The sequence below is a fragment of the Setaria viridis genome, chromosome 1 (assembly GCF_005286985.2).
Source record: "Setaria viridis chromosome 1, Setaria_viridis_v4.0, whole genome shotgun sequence".
Taxonomy (NCBI): domain Eukaryota; kingdom Viridiplantae; phylum Streptophyta; class Magnoliopsida; order Poales; family Poaceae; genus Setaria; species Setaria viridis.
Genome location: NC_048263.2, coordinates 33,277,580 through 33,294,155, shown reverse-complemented (window position 1 = coordinate 33,294,155; position 16,576 = coordinate 33,277,580). Strand labels below are relative to the sequence as shown.

The 16,576-nt window shown below is 50.2% G+C and overlaps 6 protein-coding genes across 7 annotated transcripts; 2 read left to right on the top strand and 4 right to left on the bottom strand.

Moving 5' to 3' along the window:
• Positions 1-325: 325 nt before the first annotated feature.
• LOC117844367 (subtilisin-like protease 4) lies at positions 326-2,881 on the bottom strand. The gene has a single exon (XM_034725111.2). The coding sequence runs from the start codon at positions 2,693-2,695 to the stop codon at positions 326-328; it is 2,370 nt and encodes a 789-aa protein (XP_034581002.1). The 5' UTR covers positions 2,696-2,881.
• Positions 2,882-3,279: 398 nt separating this feature from the next.
• LOC117837205 (subtilisin-like protease 3) lies at positions 3,280-5,018 on the bottom strand. Its single transcript, XM_034716796.2, has one exon. The coding sequence runs from the start codon at positions 5,016-5,018 to the stop codon at positions 3,489-3,491; it is 1,530 nt and encodes a 509-aa protein (XP_034572687.2). The 3' UTR covers positions 3,280-3,488.
• Positions 5,019-5,970: 952 nt separating this feature from the next.
• LOC117865835 (uncharacterized) lies at positions 5,971-6,731 on the top strand. Its single transcript, XM_034750078.2, has one exon. It carries the CDS (start codon positions 6,147-6,149, stop codon positions 6,426-6,428), a length of 282 nt encoding a protein of 93 aa, XP_034605969.1. The 5' UTR covers positions 5,971-6,146; the 3' UTR covers positions 6,429-6,731.
• Positions 6,732-7,125: 394 nt separating this feature from the next.
• LOC117865816 (uncharacterized) lies at positions 7,126-11,348 on the bottom strand. Of its 2 annotated transcripts, XM_034750062.2 has the most exons (9): positions 11,049-11,342; positions 9,259-10,530; positions 9,029-9,147; positions 8,817-8,941; positions 8,490-8,589; positions 8,305-8,382; positions 8,002-8,085; positions 7,717-7,802; positions 7,126-7,604 (listed from the first exon to the last, which is right to left on the bottom strand). In XM_034750062.2, exons 2-9 carry the CDS (start codon positions 10,460-10,462, stop codon positions 7,487-7,489), a joined length of 1,914 nt encoding a protein of 637 aa, XP_034605953.1. In that variant the 5' UTR covers positions 10,463-10,530; positions 11,049-11,342; the 3' UTR covers positions 7,126-7,486. The 2 variants fall into 2 exon arrangements, with proteins under 2 accessions (XP_034605953.1, XP_034605959.1); XM_034750068.2 differs by lacking the exons at positions 7,126-7,604; positions 8,305-8,382; positions 8,490-8,589 and having other exon boundaries at positions 7,748-7,802; positions 11,049-11,348.
• Positions 11,349-11,988: 640 nt separating this feature from the next.
• Positions 11,989-12,803, bottom strand: LOC140221683 (elicitor-responsive protein 1-like). Its single transcript, XM_072291416.1, has 4 exons — positions 12,692-12,803; positions 12,471-12,609; positions 12,244-12,379; positions 11,989-12,168 (listed from the first exon to the last, which is right to left on the bottom strand). Exons 1-4 carry the CDS (start codon positions 12,801-12,803, stop codon positions 11,989-11,991), a joined length of 567 nt encoding a protein of 188 aa, XP_072147517.1.
• A 909-nt stretch (positions 12,804-13,712) lies between these two features.
• LOC117865790 (uncharacterized) lies at positions 13,713-16,472 on the top strand. Its single transcript, XM_034750029.2, has 3 exons — positions 13,713-14,154; positions 14,377-14,431; positions 15,724-16,472. Exons 1-3 carry the CDS (start codon positions 13,810-13,812, stop codon positions 16,119-16,121), a joined length of 798 nt encoding a protein of 265 aa, XP_034605920.1. The 5' UTR covers positions 13,713-13,809; the 3' UTR covers positions 16,122-16,472.
• The last annotated feature ends 104 nt before the right edge of the window (positions 16,473-16,576 follow it).

Genomic DNA, 16,576 nt, shown 5'->3' with positions numbered 1-16,576 from the left:
ATTTTCTATCCATTAGCAACGCAATAGCATATAGAAATACTATTCATGATTGATCATGGTTGCATGCAAATATTTAATGATTTGTTGACAGTCAAAACAGATAGCAGCTGTCTGTGGGTTGTACGAGCTGTCTATTTAGCCGTCTATGTTGTAAATTTCAAGAACTTAGAGATAGCAGCTGTCTCACTGTTGTACATGCCCTAAACATAGACGTACACTGCACACAAGAGGACCCGATTATCAAGAGGAAACACGAGAATCTATCCTCCTGCAAACCCATATTACATCTAAGGTAATTAACAGCCGGGATCTAATCCACTAATCATCAATGCTTCAGATGAGCAGTGGTGGAGTTATCCTGGACGAACTTCTTGAACGACACGAGGATCGGGCTGCTCACCACGTTCTCGGGCGAGACCCACTTGAGCTGCCCCTGGGCGATCCCCTTCTTCCTCGGCGCGCCCACGGGCCTGATGGTGACCGTGAACCCCTTCGCCTGGTTCACCTTCTTGAACCGGAGCGTGTCCGGCGTCACCGTCACCGACAGCTCCCCCGGCACCTCCACCTTGGCGACGTACACGGACTTGGCGCGCCCGACGTTGGTCACCACGCGGCTGACGTTCAAGACGTAGGGCTCCTGGTCCAGGAACGCGGTGATGGACGGGTAGTTGAGGTCCTTCTGCTCCACGGCCGGCATCCCCGCGCACGACACCGGCGGCAGCGGGTGGATGATCGAGTTGATCTCGGCGTCGCTGTACCTGAGCCCGCACAGGTAGGGGATGTAGTCCGTCGCCGTCAGGTTGTACACGAGCCCCGGCCTCAGAGCCTTCATCGGGTTCACGAACCCGGCGCCCACCGTGAGCAGGTTGGCGGGGGACCCGTTGTGGGCCGCGATCGGCTTCCCGCTGCGGTCCGTCGTGTCGGCCGTCGTTATCAGGGCCGACTTGATCGCCGCCGGCGTCCACGTCGGGTGCGCCCTCTTGATCACCGCGGCGATCCCGCTGAGGTGCGGCGTGGCCATGGACGTGCCGGACAGAATGTCGAACTTGGCCGCCAGTGGGTTGGGAGGCGTCATGAGCCCCGCCGGCTTGGGGACGCCGGCGATGATGTTCACCCCGGGGCCGGTGATGTCGGGCTTGAGTATCCCCTGGTTTTGCTTGCTTGGCCCCCGCGACGAGAACGCCGCCACGACCGGGGAGTCGCGGTTGCCGAGCATGGTTCCTTTGAAGACCAGCTCGCCCGTCGGGTTGTTCGTGGAGTTCATGTAGGCCCTGATCTTCTGCCCTGTCGAGTAAGTCACCTGCGACGCCGGGAGTGCGTGCGCCTTGGGCTGGATCACCGAGCCGAGTTCCTCGACGGTGATGACGACCATGCCGGCTGCGCCGCCTTCCCGTAGCGCGGCCCCCATCTCCAGGGAGGTGAGGTTGCCGCCGGCGTCACAAACGACGATCTTTCCGCCGACGTGCTCCGGCGTAAGGACCTTCTCGTCAGAACACGTGCCGTCACTGAGGTCCCTTACCAACGGTCGATGCACGCCCAGGATGTCCTTCGGCTGGAACAAGGACTCGCCGTCGAGCTCGACCCCATTGCCAAGCTTTACGGAGGCCACGAACCTCCGGTCGGTTGTGGCTGCCGCCACAGTAAGAAGCCACGGTGCCTCGTTGGCAACCGTCGCGGGGTCCGGGCCCATGTTCCCACCGGCCGCGCTGACGAAGACGCCTTTCATGATGGCGGTGTATCCCCCGAGCGCGATGGGGTCGTAGGCGAAGTCGCCGGCCTCGTCGTCACCGAGCGAGAGCGAGAGCACGTCGACGCCCTCCTCGACAGCGTCATCGAGCGCCGCCAGTATGTCGTCGCGGTCGCAGCCCTTGTCCTCGAAGCACACCTGGTAGAGCGCGATGTGCGCGCGGGGGGCCATGCCAGAGGCCGTTCCGAGCCCGTTGCCCATGACGTTCGCGCCCGGCACGAACGCGCCGGCCGCCGTGCTCGCCGTGTGCGTCCCGTGCGAGCCCTCGCTTACGGGAAGCACCGGGTCGTCAATCCCCTGCCACTTCCACTTGGCCGACTCGTAGAACGACCGCGCGCCGATGAGCTTGTTGTTGCACGCGGAGCTGTTGAAGTCGCAGCGGCCCTTCCACTTGGCCGGCGGCGGCTTCATGCCCGTCGCGTCGAACGACGGGTGCCCGGGCCTGATGCCGTCGTCGAGGACGCCGATGATGATCCCCTCGCCCATGTTGCTCCTCTTCCACAGGCCGCCGTGGGAGGCCTCGCTGGTGAGCGCGAGCATCTGCGGCGTGTGGGTGGTCATCAGCCTGTACGTCTTCTCCGGCATGGCCTTGACAAACCAGTCCCTGGTGGCCATGTCGCGCACCTCCTCTTCGGTGAGGCGGGCCGCGAAGCCGTTCACGACGTGGCGGTAGGAGTAGATGAGGCGCGCCATGGCGGAGGGGTCCTTGTCCAGCTCCTCCTCCGCCATGTCGCACACGGACGCGAGCAGCGACGCGTGCCAGCTCGACACGTCCTTGAACAGGTTCCGGTCGTACTCGTACGGCGTGCGCACGATGATGAGGTAGTTCTTGTGCAGGCCGAGGTCATGGTGCGCGACGGCGGTGGTCACCAGAAGCGAGGCGAGGAGGAAGACGGCAATGCGGATGGGGAGAAGCACCGGTAATCGCATTGGATTCGGAGGGTCCATTGAAGAACAGACCGAACCAAGGTGAAACCGATTATGTCTAGCTTAATGCGAGGAGATTGCTCATTACCCTAAAAATGGCATTGTGCCTGATGGGAATGATGAAGAAGCTTAATATAGCAAGGGTAAGCAGGATTTGAGGTTGCTTGCTTGCGGTCACATGTTTAGTTGAGCTCCACGCGCGTGCAGGAATTGGAAGAGGGTTATGCACCTCACATTGCTGAACATTTCTCTGCAGACGCCAGTATAAATTCAGTTCTCCCCTTCAATGTCGATACGTACTACCCAACCGAATTCTTGATTCCTACCTACATTGAAGGTTTCAATGCGTCACCAGCAATCTTACAGATCATTCTGGCATTCCGACATGGAAATGCAGTGGTCACCTATGGAGCGTTTACTTTTGCATGAAAGAATGATGATGAATTGATGATCTACCCATCAATATACTCGATAGCCCATGCTTAGAAGTAACATGTACGAAACCCTTGGGAACATAACGAAGCCTATCTAGGCACGTCGAGTTTCTAAATTCGTAAAATGTATCTGATCACGGGCACGTGATCGGAAAAAGAACGACCGAGTCATGACCTGCTAAAGGATCTCGGCTTTCTCTGTGTACATGACAATTTTTCTCATGTGAAACTGAAACATTACCAAACTGTTGGAACTCAGAAGAAGACCAATCGCGCGACTCATGTGTCAGCTATCTGATATAACTTGCTTCCTAACACTGTTGTCTTATGTACAATCTGAATTCTAAGGGTTTTAACTACTTTCAAGTGTCCGTCAGAACTTAGCTTGAAATGGATATCGGACTGCGCGCGACATGCTCCTCTGACACCCACGCAATCTGCGCGCTCAAAACCTGAGACGCCAACGCGCTGCCAGGAGCTCTTTCCACAGTGACAGTAAAACTCGCCCTCTGGTTCACATCGTCGAACTGCAATTCCCCTGGAATCACCGTGACCGAGACCCCCTCCGGCTCACTCACGTCCACCCGGTACACAGACCTCGCCGCTCCGACGTTGGTCACCGTCCGCCTGACCGTCACGGCCGGCCTTTCCGCCGTCAGCGCGACCATGATCGATGGGGTATTGAGATCTTTCGCCTCGGTGCTCTCCATCTCGGCACAGCGAACGGCGGGTGCAGGGTAAATGATCCGGTTCACTTGGTCGTCGGTGTAGCCCAATCCGCAGAGGTAGGGGATGTACTCTTCCGGCGAGATGTCGTAGACCAGGCCAGGGTCGGTGGCTTTGGCCGGGTTGACAAGCCCGGCGCCCATGGCGAAGTAGCTCGCCGGCGCGCCGGCCTCGTCAGTGACCGACGTGTCGGCCGTGGTCATTATCGCGGACTTGATGGCCGCGGGAGACCAGGTCGGGTGCGCGCTCTTTACCAGCGCCGCGACGCCGGCGAGGTGCGGCGCCGACATGGACGTACCGGAGAGGGACGCGAAGCTTGGGCCGCGCCGTGAACGCGGCACGGCCGCGAGGATGTCGACGCCAGGACCCACGATGTCCGGCTTCAGCACGCCGCCGTTGTTGCGGCTCGGACCTCGGGAAGAGAACGCCGCGACGTTGGTAGAGTGAGCGGAGCTCCGCGAGCTCGCGCCGACCGTGAGTATCCATGGCGCGTCGTTCGCGACCGACCCCGCCGCCGGGCCCTTGTTGCCCGCCGCGGCGCAGACGAAGACGCCCCTCGTGACAGCCGAGAAAGTGGCCGCGACGACAGGGTCCTCGTGGAACCCGACGCCGTCGTCGTCTCCGAGCGACATGGAGAGGACGTCGACCCCGTCCGCGAGCGCCGACTCGACGGCGTGCATGATGGGGCCCCTCGAGCACCCTGCCGCCGCGCACACCTGGTAGAAGGCGAGGTGCGCGCGCGGCGCCACGCCGGACACCACCGCGCCCCCGCCGTCGGCGCGGCGCACGGGCGTGCCGGCCGCGACGCTCGACGCGTGCGTCCCGTGCGTGCCCGCCCTCACCGCCCGTCCGGCGGGGTGGCGGAGGTGCCGCGTGAACTCCCGCGCGCCGACGAGCTTGTTGTTGCAGGCCGCGACCCTGGTGTGCTTGCACCGGCCCCGCCACCTGGCGGGCGGCGGCGGCATCCCGTCGTCGCCGAACGACGGGTGCCCCGCGTCGATGCCGTCGTCGAGCACCCCGATAACGACACCTTCTCCCATGTTGCTCGTGCTCGACACCGCGTCATACTGGCCGCCCTGCATCCCCGGCGGCGCCAGTGTGTTGTCGTCGTCGTCGTGCAGTGGTATGGCCGCAAGCAGCTTGGAGCAGAGCACGAGCATGAGGGCGACTTTTGTTGGATCCATTTCTGATCGAGAGAATGGCATTCGCAAGGTTGCTGGAATGGAGATGGAGATGCAAGTGTGCCAAGGATGCAAAGGTTGCTCGAATGGAGATGGAGATGCATCTGCGCAGAGGAGGGAGGGGGACATATACGTGCAGAGGCAGTTTGGTGAGGTACATGCATGGCCACTCTTGGGCTAAACCGAGGTTGGCGAAGCAGTTGAGCTCGTAGGTTTGAAGAAGTTTGACTGTTCGAGTAGGTCGGTTCAGTTCATTTGTTTGACCGTTTTAGCTGAAATCCAGTCGAAACGCTGCTTCAACGCTCAGCGTGTTTTGCAGTTGCAACTGGACCGAGCCATTTTTGGGAGCAGCGAAACCAAGCGGGCTCGCGCGGTTTCCCAGCCCGCGTCCGATAACCAGACGTACCGACACCTATCTTAGCCTTGTTTACTTCCCAAGTTGGGAGGTGCCAAATTGACATTTTGCCATAAATGCGACACTGTAGCGTTTCGTTTGTATTTGTGAATTATTGTCCAAATATTGACTAATTAGGCTCAAAAGATTCGTCTCGCAAAGTACAACAAAACTGTGCAATTAGTTTTTGATTTCGTCTACATTTAGTACTCCATGCATGTACCGCAAGTTTGATGTGATGGGGAATCTTCTTTTTGCATAGTGTCAAAGTTGGGAGTTTGGAGGGAAGTAAACAAGGGCTTAGGCCCATCTTTACTCTGTCTCGCATGGAAATGACGGATGAGTTTTTTTAATTTATTTTCACGAGAAAAGGAACGACTGGAAATGTTTTTCCCGTCTCCAAAAGTAGAGCAAGGAAAACCGTGGTCCGTTCCACGTTTGTGCTGTCCCGGAGTACCAACGCGACGCCACAAGTGTTACATCACGAATCGAGATAAATGCAATCCTGCATCCGTGTTGTGCCGCGACAGGGAATTTTATGTGGTTCCGTGTTGAGTTCACGGCGCCGGCTAACTGAGCACGACTGCTGCTAGTAGCTCCAAAAAAAACCCATTGCAATTTTGCATTTTCCGTAGAAAATCTCAACCCGTAGCCCAGGCACATGCACGTCCAACAGGCGCACGCATGACACGCGCGCATAACAGACCAACACCGGCGCGACGAGACCTCGTTCAGCGATGGAGGACGCGTACGGGCGCACGAGCGCGGCCGTGGCGTCCTGCTGGGGCCGGTTCGGCCCGGCGGTGCTGTGGCGGAGGCTCAGGCGGATGAGCTGGCCGCGCCGGCGCTACCGGACGCATGTCCTCGGCGCCGGCGGGCTCAACTACGACCCGCTCAGCTACGCCCAGAACTTCGACGACGGGAGAGTCTGCGAGCGCGAGCCCGACTTCCTGGCCAGGTACGCGGCCGCGCGGCGCGCCGGCTCGCAGGGGACTGTGACATCGTCGGTGAATTCTTGATCCGTCTCCGTCCGTGCTTCCTCCAGCCGTGTCTGATGCGCACGGCATAGTAGAGCTGGATGAGCTGTAGCCTGTAGGAGAGTTTGGAGTTAGCTTTTGCTCAACCTTTTTTTACTGTGTATATCATGGCGGATGACTAAGTAGACAAATGCGCATCCTGTCGGAACAAAATGGAAGCGGTAGGGAGGCCACTTGCCGGTTAATTAGTTTAGCATGTGCTGTACAAATGTTTTGTGTGCTTGTTCATGGCAAGTTGTATCGACTATGAAAGACTATTTTCTCCTAATGTGGTTTCAGTGTGCATTTCGGAGACTGTGTTCACAATTCAGAAATAGTATCTCCCGTCATCTGGACATTTCACATATCGCTATAAACCGAATTCCAAATTCCTCATTGAATTCTAATACACAAAGTTGTCCATTGCCTTTTGGAAACATTTTCAGCTAACATGTAACTTTGGAAGTACATCCGATGGCAAATTCAATAGCATCATTTGGATGTGACATATCTTATTTCACACTTGTTTGCCTTAACAGCTAATGCAAATGGAAGAAAACATGCATTTCTCCAAGCATCCGAATCTGTGCAAATGGAAGAATACATAAATTTCTCCAAGCATAATTTCTGATGATGTCGGAAGCTATATTGCTGGGTACCACAATTGATCACAGGCTAGCAACCACAAATTATACCGGTATTTGAGCAACAGATTCCCTCAGGTTAAAAAATGACATCTGTTTCAGTAAGACACTAAGATACAGAACCATGAGTCCTTGACGCATTCACAGGTTCCCTGAAAGGGAATTTGACTATCACCTTTGCTGCTATCACTTTTACTGATTGTACAAAATTTTCTATCGCCTAAATCTGAGGTTACCCGGAAATGTATTGTAAGATGTACACAACTCTGTTAACAAGACACAAAATTGGATGACACAGTAATTACAACTAAATCCTCAAGTCAGACCACCTAGATGTTAGATGATGAGATTGACAAATCAATACATGTTCTTTACTTCCAGCGCTGCTGCACCATGTCATGTCATGTCATCTCATGGTCAAAAGCTACTTGCATGAACCTCTTGTTCAGGAAACATAATTGTTTTCAGAAACTCATAGGACGTAAAGAATATAGCGCCTTGAGATATATAAATAGCCAGCCTTGGAGTCAAACCCCTGTGAGAAAACATGTTGCTTGAAAATTTGCATACTTCAATAGGATCTTCTGACAGGAATGAATAATAACTCAAATGCAATAGCATGGTATTCCTCTGGTAGATGTTTGTACCTGTAAAGACCACGCAAGCCTTCTTGAAGAAAAATTTCTTTCAGTGCATGAAGAACCCCGTCATACTTGCTAACAGGGCTGAGTGCCTAGTAAACAAGAAAACTAAATTATTAGTTCTGCTGGGACCATCAGTTTGCTTTCGAATGTATACAGGTGCTGAATCATGTTACTTTCAAATGATTACAATCCTATTATCAAATTAATCAATGATATATGATAAACATCACAATCGGAAGTTATTGGGTAAACTAACACGGAACGTAGTATATGCATTTGTCGCAATACCTGTAATTGCACTCGTGTCTTGACAACATCAAATGGAGTTGTAAACAGAGCAGCGGTTGACCCAGCAAAACCTCCGCATATAAGCTGCAATGAACCAAAAGGGGTTCAAGGTTGATTTGATCTTTCGTATTTGAGATGGTAGAATGCTTCAATAATCCTATGCAACTAGTGGTTTCTCTCTCTCTCTCTCAGCATTGGCAAACGATGCAGGATGGTAATTAGAAGTGCACACAGGTTGTGCTTCAGTTCTAACTAATAAAAACATAAAAAAAATGGTCAACAAGGTAAAGTTCAAAAACTAACTGTTTCGCCAGAACTGAGCTTGACATTTTCAGGTGCTGATTTCAAAATAGACTGCTTGAGACTCTCATAGGCATAAAACTGCAAGTTAAAAAAAGGGATTATGTTCCTTACACCAAAAACAAATTGTCAGAGAAAGTTAAAATTAAATTATTGTACTTGAATGCAGGCGTTTAAAAATTTGATACCTTTACTATGGAATGTGGGATATTTCTGCAAAGAACAGCACCCCATCCAGCATATAATGAAGCAATCCCACCCCTTTTAAGGCATCCTACTAAAGCATTCCTGATGACATGAAACACTTAATAGATCATGATGAGGAGAATGATGAAATGACGACATCCTACTGGAGTAGTCGTTTGAAGATACCATACAAAATCATTCGTTATGACATGAAACTAGTAGGTTTCTGTCTATCTCACTATTTATTAGGCTCTAAAAAAGAAAGAAGCTTCTAAAATAAAGGAATAAACAAATGAACAACCCTGAAAGAGTCAAGGAAGATTGCATACCAGCAATTCTGATATTGAGAACCCACTTGCATTTGTTGTTTTATGCATTCGCTAGGTGTAAAAAGAAAGGATGTTGCAATACTAGAACAACCACCAGCAGCACAATGCGCGATTGAATGATGTTCCTGCACAGATGTCAATGTAACAGGCTAACAGCAAGATTGAAGTATATACCATGCATATATCAGTAAAAGAAACTAAAGTGAAATCACCTCTGGCAAAACAGGTAGAAGAGCCCCCTTGACAATTTCATAAGTTAAGGTATAAATTGCAGAAATGGGTGCAGAACAAGCAAGTTTGCTAGTAAGTCCTCCATACAGTCCCAGAACACCTTTACAAGAAATTCATCAAACTCTAAATATTATAGCAATTGATATTTCTCAAAGGGTGAGAGTAGACAGAACAAAGTTTAAGTGGTGGAATTGCTATTTTTGGACATTACCTCTCTCAACAAGAGTGCGCCTGAGTGTATGGTAGAATGAACTTTGTCCAGAACTGTTAGCCTGAATTATGGTCTTCACTGTATCAACTGGATGCAAAGAAACACTGACTGCAGTCCCAGCTAAGGCTCCTGCCACAGCATGCCTGTTTATGGTAACAGCACCATCACATCGATGCTCAAAAGTTGGTTGATGCTCATGTGACCACTTATCGACAGAATGCTGCAGAGACATGTCATCTCCATAAGCATATTGATCTGCATTTGCTGGATCAAGAACAACATCATCAGCAACCAGACGAGACATGCATGTCAATGTGTCAAGATGAGCATCAATGCATGCCTTGCTGGAAATCTGATTTCCTAGCATTATCCTTCCCTCTTTGGCAATTTCTATTTGATGAACTGAGGAAGCTGAACGATTAGGATCATCATGAAAAATCTCTAGATTGGATTCAGTATCACGCAGAGAACTTTCACAATCATGTGCAGTTTTAGCTTCTTCATTTGAGCTAGTACATAGTTCAGCTGGTGTGCTTCTTGTTTGACTGGAATAGTTATCATCCCCAATGTCCATATTGGTTGAAGCAGCATAAGTTTCCTCACATATGCTTCTTTTGCTACTTTGAGAAGTCCCAGATTTTTCCTTCTTTTCAGTTTGCATGGAGTATATATTTCTACATTGCAAATAATGTGCACCCCCAATCTTACTGATGGAATGCATATCGCTCCATGTGGATGAAGCACCCAAAATGCTACTGAATGGTGCCAGCATTAACATCTTCTTTACTGAACTAAGATCTTCATAAATAGATTTTGGTGTAGACAAACAGTTTCGAGATCTCAGATCACTTGAGCTTTCCACACAGCAAGGTGTCAATATGTGTCCTTGTTGATCCCTGCTAAAACACATAGGGTCATCCCTACTTGAAACCCCATGGCTCTCAGATCTTTGAGTTGTACCAGATGATTCAGACTGGCCAACAAGATTCCAGATCCCTGTTAATGCTGATACAAACTGGGGAGTGGTCAATCTTCTATCAGTATATGTTCTGCGCAATTGAGGACTTTGCCTTGGCTGATGATTGGCATCTCGATCCTTAGTAATTAAAGCATCTGGCTCAAATAATTGGTGCTCATCTAATGAAAGCCGGTGGTAATTGATTGTTGATTTTGCAGCTTTTGAAGCTCGACGGGTTGAACTCATCTTTTACTAGCTTGTAAGGTAGTATATTATAAAAAGAAGAACATGTTCAATTATCAGCTGCTTGAGATCTGCAGGAGGCAAGAAATGAACAAAGAGCACTAAGCCCAATGAAGTAGTTCTCATACGGCAAAGCAATAATAATGATAATTATAATATACTATAAGCATAGACATTTCAATGACTTTCAAACTAGAATAAGCCTAGCACGCAACCACGGACATGAAACAAGGAACACGCCATCGCAGTATGGTAGCACTCTAATAAGACCGAATCTCACGAGCATAAGCAATCTACCAACACAACCGAGCAAGCAGAAAGCAACCCAGTAGCTGCAATAGGATCTTATGGCTTAGAGAAACAGCGAAAATTCCATGGAGACTCCGAGTCCCAGCTATCATGCTCTACGGAGCATTTCATCGAACACCCTGTGCGCACAAGACGGCGTAGCTGGCGCACAGCCCAGCAACCTCCGAATCTATGAGCGTCTCATCCTCCAGCGTACGCGAGCTAACAGTACCACCCGATTTAACCCGAGCGGGCGCTACGAGGCGTGCGACTGCGCGAGTTGGGATCGGAGGCTGCTTACCTCTGGATGACAGCGAGCGAGCTCCCGTCCCGTCGCTGGCCGTGCTTCACGAGGGCGAGGAGGAGAAGGGCCGCCGTTGGCTTCTCCTCCTCCCCCTCCTCCTCTAAATGGCGAGGGGTTTATGCCGTCTTAGGAGCTTGGAGTCGCGTCAGCCGTCAGCTGCATCATCCATGTCCTCTTCCGCTCCTCCTCTGATCCTCTCCTTGCTCGGCTGGTTCGCTTCTCCAGCTGTCTCGAGACCCGCCGCCCGGCCGCCGCAGCCGGTGCCTCGGTGGGGTCTCTGTTCGATTCTTCCCACCACGCGTGCCGTCGATGTTTGCATCGGACGGCTCTGAATCGGGGAGGTCGTAATAATACTAGCAACGAATACGAAGGGGCGTTCTTTACGGTTTGACCCGGAGAGATGTTTCGAAATCAAACAGATCCTTTCCCCCACGCCTGAATGAGGGGGTGCTTGCTAAAGTTTTAAAGTTTGTATCCGTGGCATCGGATATTTGAATATTAATTAGGAGTATTAAATATAGTCTAATTATAAAATTAATTGCACAGATGGAGTCTAATTCACGAGAAGAATCTATTAAGTTTAATTTTAGCACCTCGTATCCACCCATAAGACTAGCAAACTTATTGTTGGTTTTGTTTTTAAATTTTTTCCGTTTATTTTGCGAACACATGTTTGTATTTGTGCTGCTTGCCTACCAAATGAACAAGAAAACTGTACAAATTTCGCAAGAAAAAGAAGCTAGAGCATCCTCCATATTAAAATCAACTTTTCGGGTACACTTTCATGTGCCATGGCACCAGCTCTATAAAAGATCTGACTAAAATATTTGGCAGCTCATAGCTACAATTACTAATAATCCAAATCGTTTTGATGATTTGATCTAAGTTACATGCTTCATGGCTATGGCACACCTCGCAGTCACGGATCTTTCACTTCTCACAGATCTTTCTCGCCGCTCTGTCCGCCGCTCGAGCGGCTGCAGAAGAAGAAGAGCCGCCTCCACGGGATGCTCGGGCACGCGAAGCTCAGAAACAACCCGTACCCGACGACGCTCGGCTGCCTCGCCGGCACCGACCACCGCACGCCGTCGCCGTCCGTGGATGGCCTCAGGCTCACCTGCATTTTGCCGCAAAGAACGTGCTCCGTCAGATGCAGAGTCTCCATGGGATCGGATGGCGTGCGCGTGCTTACGCTGGAGATGAACTTGATGCCCAGCTTGAGCACGCCCTTGTAGGTGCCATCCTCCAGCACGACGTTGTACGGTGCCGGTTTCATCTGCAGGAACTCCCGCTCGCTGCCCTCGCTGATGACCTCGCCGACGTGCACCCTGCAAAACGAGCAGTGTTAATTACCTGCGATCTTTGCAGGTGATCGGGGATTCGATCGTGTTCGACGCTGTGTTGTGACCCTCGCCGTACTTCGTTTCGCCGACAGGGGTGTCCTCGGCGAACTGGTCGATCTCCATGATCGTGAGCGTCACCTTCTCCAGGTCCCTGCACTCGGCGTCTGACAGCGGGAACCTGAACTTCTCGTTCCACCAAATCTTTTTACCTCTACCTGCAGCGAATTACCGCTTCCATCTCAAAAGAGAACTCAATTAAGTTTAGGAAAGAAAGACATATAATTCAGGAATTCATACCTTGGGTGATTTTACTGCTCACGATTTTACCACCCCACTCGATGGTCACGTAATGCCTTTTTGATCCTGCAAGCAAGAGCTGCACGATGAGCCTAACGTGCTCCAACGGCATTCAGGTTATGAGACACAGGATGATCGCTACAGACGCCGCGGGTGATGATGAGCATGCTTGAGGCCCTCGGCGCTGACCAACAGAAGTTCGAGAACTCCTCCCGTCTCCATGGAGAAGGAGCGGCTAAGACAACAGAATGCAAGAACATGGCAGATATATACAGCATACGGAGGTACAATAAATTTCCATGGAGTCTTAAACTCAAGAGTAACCACATGCATTCAAGTGCAAGAGGAGTTTCAACAAGAACATCAAAGAGAAACTCCAGGCCATGGCCATTGATGGATTATTATGTTTTCATACCATATTACTTGCGTGTATAGTGAATTAGTGATATAAATCGTTTTAAGGCTGTGATTGTTCCATGCCCTAAATGTCATGTATTTGAGGATGGGGATAGTTCAATCAGATATAGGTTGCCTTACCGTAGGTTTCAAATAACCAAATATGAGCAACTTTTTTCTTTAGCTCGACAAGTGGATTAGCCACCTAAAATATTAAAAAAAAAGTATCAAAAACCTTTTGGTCACTGTTTGTGGCTACTCTACTTCAAGAAATGTACGTGGCTTCGACATGAGACATGCTTGCTCCCAACCGTGTGCCACGGCCTGTGGCGCCGATTTCCACCACCACAGTGGCATGCCCGGGGATCAAACAGCCCCATGCTCTAGGTTACGTTGACTGTATGGCTCATTGGTGGTAGCTCATCTTACCTTTCTTTTTTCTTGCAAAAAGTCACTTCCTTGATTGAAAAAAGGGTTGCAATATTGCGGTACAATTTCGAAAACATACTTGGAAACGTGTTGTGCTCTTGAATCTTGATGGGTTACAAATTCCAATCTGCCACCGTCCAGTAGCGCGACGCTGATACGGGCGATAGACTGGTTCACAACAGCACCAGGTCGTCTCTCACAACAGATTCCAGAACAGAGCCCCCATCCTGAGTTCGGACCTGAGTCGCAGCTGCAGGCTCGCAGCATTGCCCCACGCGCACGCGCACCCGAACATGGCCGCTCCGACCGCCGCCGCCGCCGACACCGCCACCCCGCCTCCTCCACCGTCGGCGGAACCCGCGGCTGCACCCGCACCGGATCAAAAGGTCTCTCCTCCTCCTCTTCCCCCTCAGCCCGACGCGCCCGCGCCGTCCCCGGCGACAGCGCCTGCAGCACCCCCCGGGCCCTCGCCTGCGGCAACCCCCACTCCTGCACCTGCGACAGCGCCAGCCCCAGCCCCAGCCCCAGCCCCAGCCCCAGCCCCGAAGAAGAGGAAGCTGGAGGAGGTGGGGTTCCACACCTCCGACTACTACAAGATCCGCGCCGTCATCGCGGACCTGCGTGTCCGCTTCGTCCAGGTTCGCACTCACTTTTACTACTAGATGGATGTGCTCTTGTGGTGAAGGCAGAGTTGGTCACATTAGCCTATGCTTCTGGAAAGCTGGGATTTGGGGCAAAGTCTAGGATACACGACCGTAGAACAATCTTTTAGTGAACTCACATATTTTTCAAGCTGTTATGCAGTGTACCTTCCGGTGTTGCGAATCTATTCTGAACTGCCCAATCTTTGTTTTTTGAAGGTTTACCAGGCTACCGATTTCCGCAACACTGATGCTGCTCGTGAGATTCTGAAAGGTATACAATTAAAGCCTAAATTTCTGTCTTGCTATTATGAAAATAGTTGTTCAATTGAAGGGAATCGAGCCAACCTAGGGTTAGGACAGAAAGAACAGCCTTTGGTGGGCTTTGCATAGCTCGATCCACTGGTGCCCTGAGTGCTGATCCTCTTGCTATTGCTGGATGCTGGCCTTGTTGCTGACGAGTCAGTGGCTGTAGAGGCCACTAAGGTTGAAATGAAGCATGCAAATTTATCCGTTTGTCTCAGATCTTGGGTTGGTTTAGGCGGGAGGGACGACTTAAAACTCAGTCAGAACTGTTGGGTGTAAGCAGGGTGCTCCTACAGGGACCTGCAAAAACTTAGGGCCTATGCACGGTGGTGCCATGCTCATGATGGGGAGGCCGTAACGTATACTGTGGTGGAAGTGGTAAAAAGGTCCAGGGGTGGAAGATTTCGAATGGGTGGAGAAAGAATTTAATGGCATAAGTGGAACTGGGGGGTTGATCACATTTACATTTTAACTTTTAGATGAGATGGGTCCACCATTCCTGAGTTCCAATCTACCAATTAGAAGATGAAAGATAAATTAAATGTTTACAGCTAACCTGAATTCCCCTATAAGTTGCTTAGGTCGCAGAATAAAAAGATAATTTCTTTTTATTTTAACGAACCAGGCAGGATTCTTTCTATTATGACTATGGGAGCCTGCAGTTAAATGTTTTCTTTGTGCTAGCACCTGCAAGTCCTGAGCAATTGAACTTAGTAGTTTGGCACAATCCTCTATTTCTCTTATGTCTTGTCTCTTCAGCTAGAACACCATGATCAAACTTGACAGTAAAATTTCCTAGCATCATTTCCACTAATGTGGTTACATGTAATCTTAACTTTAATCACTCTGCTCCTCATTTGGCTTAACAGCATTCCAGATCATAATATGTAGCCCATTCGCATCTCTACCTATTAAGAGTTGACATTACATGACATGTATCCAAAATCTTGCATGCAAACACACGAAATATGCACCTTGTGCATCCTAAGTTCTATCTATCGAACTCCATGCAATATATCTTTTTAAATACTCAGCAACATTTATCATCCCAAATACATTCTTCACTGCACTGCTAATCACACAACATGTGTTTTACCTATATTTAGTGGGGAATTTTTCGACTCAATGTCTTAATGATGCTTGTTGAACTTAGTAACTCAAATAGTGAATATTAGTCACCAAAAGTTTCATGTTCTGTTCAGGATGTTTCTCTGTTGATATGGCTTGATCTTACATGCATATTCATGGCTCGTGTTTCAGAAATAAAGGGAGTTATGGAACTATCCAAGAAAATGAGGCTCAAGCTTGGTGCTACATCTGAGCCTGTGAAACCAACAGAGAAGCCTGCAGCTGGACTTGTGAAGGATGAGCCCGTGAAACAATCAGAGAAGCTTTCAGCTGGACCTGTGACAGAAGAGCCCGCGAAGCCAGCAGAGAAGCCTTCAGCTGGACCTGTGAAGGATGAGCCTGTAAAACCATTAGAGAAGCCTTCAGCCGAACCTGTGAAGGATGTGCCTATGAAACCCACCGAGCCAGCTCCAGCTCCACCAGCTGGAGAAAACAATCAAGTTCCCGGGTTAGGCCAGACTACAATTTCTCCTAATAATGCAGGTGTTGATTCGGCGGTCAAGAATGATAACTCAGATGTCCAGCAGTGAAGATTGTAATGGAAATCCAACCCAGTGAGATGGCGGATGACGAAGATGCAGAAGGACCAGTGGATTCCCCTACCAGCTTGAGTTTTCTTGCCTCTTGTGGAGATAATTTAGTGTGTATGTGCTAACCAAAGAAGAGGGGTGAGCACGTTAAGATGCAAATTACATTGCCGTGTTAACACTCATTCATTCTGTAATTTGTTGTTGAATTGCCCATGAATAATTTAGTCATCAAATAGTAGCTTGTGTAGCTGGATCATACATTACATTGCGCTGTTGTTAAGTATTGGCAGTGTCTTGTGGTCTTGTGGAGTATGCTTGGGCAGAGGTAATGGACAAGTATGAATTGCAGCAGTGCTGATGCGCGCAAAGTATTCGCAAGACTTCATAAACGGATGAACCGAATGCGTAGTACTTATCCTTCAGCTGATTAAGGTGCATCATGGCTTTTCTGACAT

What these genes read in the sequence shown, in the direction of transcription:
- LOC117865790 (XM_034750029.2), top strand. Translation starts at nt 13,810, where the DNA reads ATGGCCGCTCCGACCGCCGCCGCCGCCGACACCGCCACCCCGCCTCCT. An exon ending in TGCGTGTCCGCTTCGTCCAG is followed by an intron (nt 14,155 to 14,376) that starts GTTCGCACTCAC and finishes TGTTTTTTGAAG; the next exon opens with GTTTACCAGGCTACCGATTT. An exon ending in TGCTCGTGAGATTCTGAAAG is followed by an intron (nt 14,432 to 15,723) that starts GTATACAATTAA and finishes CTCGTGTTTCAG; the next exon opens with AAATAAAGGGAGTTATGGAA.
- LOC117844367 (XM_034725111.2), bottom strand. Translation starts at nt 2,695, where the DNA reads ATGGACCCTCCGAATCCAATGCGATTACCGGTGCTTCTCCCCATCCGC.
- LOC117865835 (XM_034750078.2), top strand. Translation starts at nt 6,147, where the DNA reads ATGGAGGACGCGTACGGGCGCACGAGCGCGGCCGTGGCGTCCTGCTGG.
- LOC140221683 (XM_072291416.1), bottom strand. Translation starts at nt 12,803, where the DNA reads ATGCCGTTGGAGCACGTTAGGCTCATCGTGCAGCTCTTGCTTGCAGGA. An exon ending in GAGCAGTAAAATCACCCAAG is followed by an intron (nt 12,610 to 12,691) that starts GTATGAATTCCT and finishes AATTCGCTGCAG; the next exon opens with GTAGAGGTAAAAAGATTTGG. An exon ending in GCATCAAGTTCATCTCCAGC is followed by an intron (nt 12,169 to 12,243) that starts GTAAGCACGCGC and finishes GGCAAAATGCAG; the next exon opens with GTGAGCCTGAGGCCATCCAC.
- LOC117837205 (XM_034716796.2), bottom strand. Translation starts at nt 5,018, where the DNA reads ATGGATCCAACAAAAGTCGCCCTCATGCTCGTGCTCTGCTCCAAGCTG.
- LOC117865816 (XM_034750062.2), bottom strand. Translation starts at nt 10,462, where the DNA reads ATGAGTTCAACCCGTCGAGCTTCAAAAGCTGCAAAATCAACAATCAAT. An exon ending in TCTCAATATCAGAATTGCTG is followed by an intron (nt 8,590 to 8,816) that starts GTATGCAATCTT and finishes TCATGTCATCAG; the next exon opens with GAATGCTTTAGTAGGATGCC. An exon ending in AGACACGAGTGCAATTACAG is followed by an intron (nt 7,803 to 8,001) that starts GTATTGCGACAA and finishes CTTGTTTACTAG; the next exon opens with GCACTCAGCCCTGTTAGCAA.